Source organism: Myotis brandtii, unplaced genomic scaffold (assembly GCF_000412655.1).
Source record: "Myotis brandtii unplaced genomic scaffold, ASM41265v1 scaffold216, whole genome shotgun sequence".
NCBI lineage: Eukaryota > Metazoa > Chordata > Mammalia > Chiroptera > Vespertilionidae > Myotis > Myotis brandtii.
Genome location: NW_005358092.1, coordinates 1,336,008 through 1,346,829, shown reverse-complemented (window position 1 = coordinate 1,346,829; position 10,822 = coordinate 1,336,008). Strand labels below are relative to the sequence as shown.

At 36.5% G+C, this 10,822-nt stretch overlaps 1 protein-coding gene across 1 annotated transcript in view; it reads right to left on the bottom strand.

Annotated features, from left to right (window-relative positions):
• MTMR6 (myotubularin related protein 6) overlaps positions 1 to 10,616 on the bottom strand; it is a 40,622-nt gene extending 30,006 nt beyond the window's left edge. Inside the window, exons 1-3 of the mRNA XM_014539398.1 lie at positions 10,587 to 10,616; positions 7,742 to 7,858; positions 1,005 to 1,167 (exon numbers count right to left, since the gene is read on the bottom strand). Coding sequence (XP_014394884.1) covers positions 1,005 to 1,167; positions 7,742 to 7,858; positions 10,587 to 10,616 — 310 coding nt within the window. The remainder of the gene's footprint in view (positions 1 to 1,004; positions 1,168 to 7,741; positions 7,859 to 10,586) is intronic.
• Positions 10,617 to 10,822: the final 206 nt, after the last annotated feature.

Here is a 10,822-nt window from a genome sequence, read left to right as displayed (position 1 = left end):
CAGAGCATTGTCTTCTTTCCGAAGCGATTTGGCCTTGCAGTCGATGTTGATGTTGACCTGGATCAACCCATGATTTTGTCCGTTTGGGAATTATCAAAATAAATCCACTTTTCATCGCCAGTCACAATTCGATGCAAAAAAGACTTTTTTTTCGTGTCATTGAAGCAACATTTTACTGATGACTTTTCAGTTTTCCAATTGTCTTTCTTTTAGTTGATGTGGCACCCAATTTTCCTTCCTTTAAAATCGTTCCCATTGCTTAATGCTTGTAATTGTTGTTCTTCAAACACTTTCGGTTGACCAGGACGTTCTTTGCCTTTAACATCGAAATCATCACTTTTAAAGCATTTAAACCAGCATTCACAAGTATCTTGAGATGAAGCATGTTCACCATAAGCTTCATGAAGTATACGATAACTTTCAGTAGCACTTTTCTTCAAAATAAAGTAATGAAGTAAAACTTCCCACAAATGCTCTTATTTTTTGGTATGAAATTTGACATTTCTAAGCGTAAAAATATCTACGATGTTAACACCTTCAGAAAATTTGACATATGAAGTTTTGAAGCTTGCTGTCAATACAACAAAATAGCATATATATCAAATCGCATATATATCAACATATGTGTAACTCCATCTATTGAAAAAAATCTACATTATTAACCAGTACACTTCGTAAGCCCAGCCGGTGTGGCTCAGTGATTGAGCATCGATCTATGAACCAGGAGGTCACGGTTCGATTCCTGGTCATGAAACATGCCCGGGTTGCAGGCTCGATCCCCAGTAGGGGGCATGTAGGAGGCAGTGGACTGATGATGTGTCTCTCTCATTGATGTTTCTACTTCTCTATCCCTCTCCCTTCCTCTAAAAAAATCAATAAAAACATATTTTGTTTTAAAAAAAAGAGTAACTTAAACTATAAAATGGCAATAATGAGATACTAGGTAAAGTACCTTAGATAAACCATCTCAAAATTGAGCAAGCTTTGGTCTCTAAGAACAGTACCTTGTTTTGACAGTTGTAGCAAAGAGTTGTAAATATCATGGCAATCTCTTTCTCTGGGAACAATGAAATGCACAATCCTGAAGTTCTTGCACTGAATCACAAGTGGGCATCCAGAAGTCGTCAAAGCCAATTTCTCCACTGAGCCAATATGATGATGCAATATCTACAGCATGAAAAAATATTTATCATCATTATAAAAAGTACTAAGTATCTTATTCTCTTCCACAGTGCAAAAATGTTAGAAATGTCCTCTCCAAATAAAGTCTCAAATGTTATACACTACAAACCCAAACTTAAAAATTTTAAATGACAATGCCCAAGCCAGAAATGTACCCTGATCACTCCACATATTCACACATCATTAAATCCCAAGAATTGCATCCCCTAAATATCTTTATAACCTGTCTACTTCTCTCTATCTCCACTATCACCCCCTAATTGCAATGTTTACATTATTTCTCACCTAAATTACTATAACTATCATCCTAAATGCTCTCTTCATATCCTACTCTTGAATCCCCCAATCCATTTTCTACAAAGCAGACAAGTAACCATTAATAACCCAATCAAAAAAAAAAAAAAAAGGCAAAGCTATCTAGTTGTTATTTCCCACTTCTCCCACCCTGCTTAGCTTCTGAGATCATATAAGAGCGGGCACATTCACGGTGGTATGACTATAGATTTTCCCACTGCTCTAGCCTCATTTCAAGTTCCTTCCCCAACATCGTTAAGTTCTAATGACAAGAGCCTTCTTTGGCTCCTCAAAGGAACCAAGATCCTCTATATACAGTCTTGAGTTGCTCCTACTAACTGGGATATTGTAGCTCTCTACCTCTTCACCTAGATTTCTAGTATTATTTCTGGTGTCCACTTAAAACTCATCACCGAGCCCTAGCCAGTTTGGCTCAGGAGTTAGAGCATGGGCAGTGGACTGAAGAGTCTGGGGTTCAATTCTGGTCAAAAACAAAACAAAACCTCATCACCGAGAAGTACATATAGCCTCATAATCACCATGGCCCTTCCCTCCATTTTCTTATCAAATATCAACCTAAATCCTTCCTTTCATAGCACTTAGTACATTTGTAATTTGTTACGTAGTATATGTTTATTTCTCTACTTAGATTTTAGAAACTTCACCTAAGAAGCAAAACTATACCTAAGTTGAGCACCATTATATTTTTAGCACCTAACACAGTACTTGGAACATTATAATGACCCTCTTCAAACAAAAAAACATTTCAAGTGATATATATTACACATTCATATTTAAATTTGACTGAGCCAGAACTATAGGCGTCATTGTTGATACCTTCTCCATCACAAATACTCACTGAATGAATGAATGAATGAATGAATAGAAAGTCCTATTAGAAAGTCAGGACTTGATGGTATTTGAAACATAATTATCATACCTACCTATTACCTATCATATTCTGTGCTACTAAAAAAGATTTTCCTTTGCTCAATAGCATTCCTACTAATTTAAAATGTTTATAAAAAACTTTTATGGAAAATAAAAGATCTTAAAATTGTAGCAGGTTTTTGGATGAAAAACTCAATCCTGGCAAGAAATCAAATCATCCCAAATTAGTCTAAAAATTTAACATAAATTCCAACCTGCTTTTTTAGGTAGTATGTGTGTGGGGGGAAAGGTAAGGTGAGATATAGATATGTATTATATAATTATAATGTATATTATACATGTGTATTATATAATTATAATTTTATATGCTGCTATTATTAGTTTTTAAAATTTTAGATATTAAGTCTAAAGGTCACATGCAAGAATAAATGCATAAAATAATCAAGAAAAGCTCGAAGAAGAAGAAAAAAGGAAAGTTTCAAGGAGAACCAAGATTGTAGCGTAAACATGGTACTTACTACCTCCCACAACCACATCAAAATTACAACTAAAATACAAAATAACCATCATTCAGAAATCATCCTGAATGGAAGTCCTACAACTAAAGAAGTAAAGAAGAAAGCATAAAAAGACTGATAGGAGGGTGGAGCCCAGAACAAGCGGGCCCGACACCCATGTGTGGCGTTTTTTTTTAAAATAGGGATGGATATCTCAGCTGTGGAGGCCTTCCATGAGGAGTAAAGAGTTCCAGCCATACCAGACACCTCAGCCCAGGCTTCCAGTGCCAGGAAGAGAAGTCCCCATAACTTTGGGCTATAAAACCAGCAGGGATTGTGGCTGAGTGACAGGGAGGCTGCTGGAGACCCAGGTCTGGCTGGCATATAGACTTACTCAGACTAGTTCCCTCTGAGCTCCAATGCTGGGGTAGCGGTTTGGAGAGATCCAGGGCCATATGCAGAGGAACTGGATTACTTGGCATCAGAGTAGGAACTCAGGGGCAGTTTTCTCCCATAGAGTTGCTCAAAGGATTCATTATTCCTATGCTGAGACCTCCTCCATCGCAGAGCTGACTGGCAGCCATATCTGAGTCTCCATCAACCTGACTCACACTGTTCGATAGCCCTGGTGATTCCCTGAGACCCCAGCCCATCTAATTTGCAGTCCCAACCAAGCTGTTTGCAGCAGCTTTTCCATATGAATAGCCTGTCCAGGCTCAGGCTTCAGACTTGCCTAAAATCTCTCAAACAAGCAGCAGCTGGCATCAGCATGCCCCATAACTATCAATAAGAGGCCCAAGACCTGGCACCAGCAGCTAGGTCTCACCTGGACACTTCTAAGCGCAACACAAGTAGCAGCCACCTGAAGATCTCTCTGTAGCTCCTGCCAGGTGTCCCCAGGCAGTGGCTGACTTTGCATCTCCCAGGAGACCCCAAAGGCAGTACACATGGTGGACAGCTTCAGACCATACCAGATTACAACTCTACACATCCACGAGTGACACACTCAAGGGGCAGACTCAGTGAGCACCAGAGCCCCACTAAAGCAAGTCCTGATCCACAGGGGGGTCTCCTGCACAGCAGCTCTCCCACTGTAGTTGCAGCTGGTCCTCACAGCCAATTGGCCTGGAGGTCACTTCCTCCCAGTGACACCAATAGCACTTAAGGCTCAACTACAACAAGACTGTGCACACAGGAGCACACCGAGAGTGCCCAGCTCAGGGGACTGGGGAGACTGGGCCACTGGGCCCTACAGGACACCTACTACTACACAAGGCCACTCTACCAATTCCAGGAGACACAGCAGCTCTACCTAATACATAGAAAAAAAACACAGGGATGCAGTCAAAATGCTGAGATAAAGAAACATGTCACAAATGAAAGAATAGAGGAAATCTCCAGAAAAAGAACAAAATGAAATGGAAGTAAACAAAATACTAGATACAGAGTTCAAAACAATGGTTAAAAGGATGCTCAAGGATCTTAATAAGATCTTCAAGGAACTTAGTGAGAATTTCAAGGCTCTTAGTGAGACTCTCAAAGACCTGAAAAAAGACCAATCAGAAAGTAAGCATACACTAACTGAAATAAAGAATAATTTACAGGGATTCAACAGCAGAGTAGAGGATGCTGAGCATCAAAATCAGCGATTTGGAATATAAGTAAGCAAAAAATACCCAATCAGAAGAGCAAAAAGAAAATTAATACAAAAAAATATGAAGAGAGTGTATAGAGCCTCTGGGAAACTTCAAGCATACCAACATTCGGATTATGGGAGTGCCAGAAGGAGAAAAGACAGAGCAAGATATTGAAAACCTATTTGAAGAAATAATGCCAGAAAACTTCCCCTACCTGGATAAAAAAATATACTTACAAGTCCAGGAAAAGCAGGGAGTCCCAAACAAGAGGAATCCAAAGAGGCCCACATCAAGACACATCATAATTAAAATGACATAGGTTAAAGACAAAGAGAGAATCTTAAAAGCAGCAAGAGAAAAGCAGTTAGTTACCTACAAGGAGTGCCCATACGACTGTCAGCTGATTTCTCAACAGAAACTTTGCAGTCCAGAAGGGAAAGGCAAGATATATTCAAAGAGATGAATAGCAAGGACCTACAACCAAGATTATTCTATGCAGCAAAGCTATCATTTAGAATCGAAGGTCAGATAAAGAGCTTCACAGACAAGAAAAAGCTAAAGGAGTTCATCACCAAACCAGTATTACATAAAATGTTGAAGAGTATTCTTTAAGAGGAAGAAGAAGAAAAAGAAAAATAAAAAGAAAGAAAAATAAAAAAATAAAATGGCAATAAATATATATCAATAATTGAATCTAAAAATCAAAATAAACAAGGAATCTAATGAACAAAATAAACTGATGAATAAAATAGAATCAAATGCATGGAAACATGGAACAGACTGATGAATCTCAGAGGGAAGAAGGGAGAGGGGGCAGAAAGAGATTAACCAAAGAACTTATATGTATATATGCATCACCTATGGACACAGACAAAAGGGTGGTAAAGGTCTGGGGTGGGGTGGAAACTGGGTGAAGAGTGGCAGTGGGGAGAAAAAAAGGAGACATCTATAATACTCTCAACAATAAAGACTTTTTTTAAAAAAAGGGGAACAAATAAATAAATGGGGAAAAAAGAAAAGCTTGAAAAAGAAGACCAATGAGAGCAGAAGTCCTATGGTAATTAAAAATTTACATATCAGAGATGACACATATTACACATATGTAGCTCATACTTGTGGCGCACTGACCTGCGCTTAGCGTCTGCCTCCTGGTGGTCAGTGCGCGTCATAGCGACTGGTCAACCAGTTGTTCTGGTCGTTCAGTCTTAACGGTCACTTAGGCTTTTATATATATAGATTATAATTCCAATTAAGACCCAAAATTATTTGCAGGAAAAGAATGATGATGGGACCTGGCTCTGCCACTAACTAGTTATGTGATCTTGAAAAACTAATCATCTGTAAAATGAAAACAAAATAAAAATTTAAAGTAAGGTTCCTCCTAGATCTGTTCATTTCTATGGACCTAGTATACAAAATAGACTTCATTCAGGAGAGATTATGGAAATATACTGATAAGAAAGCATTCAAAGACAACAAAAGGAGAGAAGGGAACAACGGGCCTATCTTTTAGCTGCCCCCAAAACTACATTCCCAACATTTGAAAGAATAGCTCTATGAGAAACTTCCATTTGTACTCTAGGAGATGAATAACATACAGAGAATATATTAAGGTAAGCGGACAAATAAAGGGTAGGCAGAATGGATGAGAATATGACTAATAATTTTATAAGGCCCTGCTAGAGGAAACTCCTGGGCAAACACTGGATAGGCAAGAAATCCAGAGCCTCTAAGGCAGGGGTGGGCAAACTTTTTGACTCGAGGGCCACAATGGGTTCTTAAACTGGACCAGAGGGCCGGAACAAAAGCATGGATGGAGTGTTTGTGTGAACTAATATAAATTCAAAGTAAACATCATTACATAAAAGGGTACGGTCTTTTTTTTTTTTTAGTTTTATTCATTTCAAACGGGCCGGATCCGGCCCGCGGGCCGTAGTTTGCCCACGGCTGCTCTAGGGAATACAACTTCTCCAAGATCAGCATCTCAGGTAAGTATCTCAACTTACTTATTGCAATCATTTATCAATTGGATAGCCTTCCTAGGGAAATCAAAAGAGTATAATCAAAGAGAGATATCAAGACTTATTAAAAGCTACAGTCAATAAAACAGTGTGTTCTTGGTACAGTGTAATCAATATACCAAAAGAACAGAATAGAGAGCTCAAAAGCAGGTCCTCTCTTTATTTATGACAGAGTTGATACTACACCTTAATGGAATAAAACAATCAATAAATGGTGCCAGTTATGCATAAATAAAATAAAAATTAATCCCTATGTCATATCATCCACCAAAATATTTTTCAGATATATTAAAAAATTATACTGAGAATATAAAACATAAGCTTTTAGAAAATATAGGAGAATCTATATGACCTTAACATAGGGAAGGATTCCTTGTCACAAAACAGCATAAACCATAAAAGAAAAAATGAAAATTTATTACACTAAAATTTTAAAGTTTAAAAGTCATACAGATACACACAAGACAAGCCATACACCGGGAGAAGTTATCTACAACACATATACTGACAAAACATTAAAAACTGGAACTTTTGCAAAATAAATAACAGGACAAACAATCCAACAGAAAAAATAAAAGGAAATCTAAAGCCAAAATATCTGAAAGGGTAACTTCCTTGAAATCAACAAATTAAAATCACAATTGCACATCCACCAGATAGGCAAAAATTTTAAATTTGACAACATCAATGTTGCTGAGGATAGTGAACAATGTATCACACTCTACTGAGAATATGATGAAACAACCATTTTGGAAAGCTGACATACTTAGTAAGGTTGAATATCCACTTATCTAAGTAATTTTACTCTTAGGCAAATATTCCAGAGAAACTCTGGCACAGTGTATACATTACCTTATTGTTTGTGCTAGCAATAAATAAATAAAAAACCCTAATTGCAATTTGTTATAAATATACTGTGGAATATGACATTTGATCTATTAACATGTACCTATATTATTTAGATTTTTAATTAAAAGGAACAGGTAGGTCTTTTATAATTATTTATGTAGATAATAAGAGTTTCTGGTATTCTATAAAAAAATTCCACATTCCATATTATATCAGTTTTATTAAGAGGGAGGGTAGAAGTGATTAGGTGACTGAAAAATTTTTGGTTGAGATTGGTAACTACTGATTAAAATTTTGTACACATTCAAAATAAAACACAGAAATAGACTAAGACCATTATTATAATTATGGTAATAGAGGTCCTGCTTACCCAGGTTTCTTTCTGCTGAGAGTCTATAAATAATAGATGTGTGGCCGTAAGATATAGTGTTCCTGTTAATGACTTGTTGTTGGTACTGAATCGGTCAAGTAATTTCACTTGCTCAACCTAAAAAAGAAAAAAATGTTACTTCTCATTTCAAAAGTAGTATAAATTCTTTTTCTGTCATCCCAGGATTTAAATGTACCATTTTCAAATTTTTATTCCTTCTGTTAAAAAACATGAGTTTACTAAATATTGAACGTTAAATTTCATATATCCTGGGAAATATATAAGCCACAAATAACATAGGTACTATTTACAGGTATAAATATAACCAAGAGAGAAGAACCCTGTAAAAAAGTATTAACACAGATATTATGGAAAACAGAAAGGAAGGGTGTGTTATAAATAAGCAAAAACCTTTTTTTATAGCCAAGAGTCAATATATTTTACTTAAAGTTGTCAGGTAAAGTAATAAATATAATAAGGTTACTTTGTAGAGTTATGGAAGTAAATTACCCCAGAAAAAATAAATCAGGAAACAGTTAAATGGTTGCAAACTCCAAGTTATTTTCCTCACCACTTCACCCAGGACATTGTTTTGTGTTCAACTCAGTGCTTTTACTCATACTGTTCTCCCTTCCTACAATAGTCTCTTCTGCTTAACTAAATACAAAGCATTCTTCAAAGCTCACTGATGCCCTGTCTCCTAACAGGAATCCTTCTCAGAATATTAATTACTTAATGTCTTAGCTTTATATTTATTTATGGCTCTGAATTCCCTGGTATAGATTATGTCATATTCTGCTTCTGCATCCTTTGGTAGCTGAAGCAGTGAGGTACATAGTACATCTTTATTAATAGTAGACACACATGCACAAGGTTGCCACTGAAGAGTGGGATTAGAGTTGGCTAGGGATGTGCAGGAGACTACTGTTTTGAAAAAATATTATTTATTTCTATCTATTCGTAATATAGGTAACAAAGTTAAAGAACCATTACCAAGTTAAAAATTTTAATCCACAGCTATCGCAGTAGGTTGTAGATAGTTCCTTAAATTGTGCAGGGCTTCAAAACCAGATAGCTAACCATTATTGCATTAATTCTATACTTTTTCCCCACATATACAGAGTGTTGTGAGTACATGAAGCAGAGTTTATCCTTTTATTATTATTTATTAATTATTGTGCCATTTTCCATACAAACAACTGTAAACCTACTTTTGACCCACCCTGTGTTTTCTTTTCCCTTACTAAAATTGAAGAAAAAAAGGCTCCCCATTTTGAAATTATGATTTCTGAAATAATCAAAAACTACCATCTAAAAGGCTATTAGTGCTTCCCCAAGAAATTTAATTTCAGAGAAAGGTTTTTACTTATAACAGCACCTGTTCAAATAAATTTAAATTAAAATACTTGTTTTTTGTAGGAAAAAAGAGTCCATCCTGACCTTAACACCTTGTGGATTGTTCATTACCTTAGTAAATGCAAAATTATATTCAAATCAAGAAAACATATAGAAAATCATTATATGACTATTTCAATATGGCAATCTCTATATCGATGTGACATAATAAAATTAATCTGAAATTATCACTAAACATTTAGTTAATACTTAAACTAAAGTTCTAGAGAAAAAAATATTATTTCTGAGAAAATATACTAATTATTTGGTTCTTTCCTGCAAATCCTAAAATACTTTTTTTAAAATAAAATAGGATCATTTTCTTTGCTAAGATCGTTAGCATACAAATTTTAAACTAAAGACTTAGCCAATTTCTGAACATATAACTGCTGCTTCATATTTCCCCCTTTTCACTGAGGAACTGAAAGTACTTTACAGATGTCACTACAGATTTTTCCCAGTGTTTTCTTGGAAATATCTCTAAGTGAGATATTTAGGAAGCATCTACAACTCTTGGAGGGCATGGTTATTATGGTGAGTACAGGAAATGCCAACACATTACTTTAAGGCCCATTTAGTTGAATTGTTGCCAAGTAGGGGCCTGCACTAAAAGGTACCCTAATGGTCTATATAGGAAGTTCAAATTTTAGCTAATTACAAAGGAGAAAATGAAAAACAGAGGAAATCACACATACACAGAATCACATTCGGAAAATTCAGACACTTATCTACCAACAAGAGGGAAAGTAATTTCTAGGACAAGGGACTAATGGCCTTCTTCAAAATTCTGTGACCAACAAACAACTGCATGACAATGGCTAAAGAAGCAGAAAGTACGCTGGTAAGGTTTCTCTAGCCAGTCACCCATTTGAGACTCTTAGAATCATTACACACTCACAGCACTGACATCTTACCAATAATTAGCTATCAAAAAAAAAAACAACACATCAAGTTGTTTTCCTGAAGTGGAAGGTAGGAATCAAAAAAGCAGAGCTTTTTATCTATTTTGTTCTTGTGCCCCCGTTACTACAACAGATCATAAATCCAGGGGCATTTTACTGATCTATCTTGCTTTGCTTTCCTGCTCTGCTAGACACAGCTGGAATTCAGTGAATGGCTTCCTGTCTCACACAGTAATCACAAAGATTTTGCATCAGCTTTCAAGACTCTATAGTAACTTGTCCCTTTCCCCAACTTTTAATCTTCTACTATGCTCTCTCCTTCACTCACTTACGTTGGTCTTCTTGCTAGTTCTTACCAATCAGGAATGCCCAGCATAGGGTTTTTGCTCTTGCTGTTCCTTCCCTCTGTTGGGACTCTTCCTGTTACCTCTTCCACCCATGTCAAGATGGCTCACTCCCTCACCACTTTCAGGTCTGTATTCAAGCATCACAATCTCTGTAAGGATGTCTCTAACTACTATATTTACTCCTGTCCTCCCCCACCCTACCCTGGCACTCTCCGCAGCATTTACCACCATCTACCATGTTATATGTATATCTGACTTATTAATTTTGTTTATTGTTATATCTTCCCCAAATAGAAAATAAGTTTTATAAGGGCAGAGATTTTTGTCTGATTTATTCACCACCATTTCCCCAGTACCTAGAACAGTGCCTGCCCCCAGGGAAAAGGAAGGAGCAGAGGAGGCAGCAGAAGAGGAGGGTTGGGCAAATAAGGGGAGAG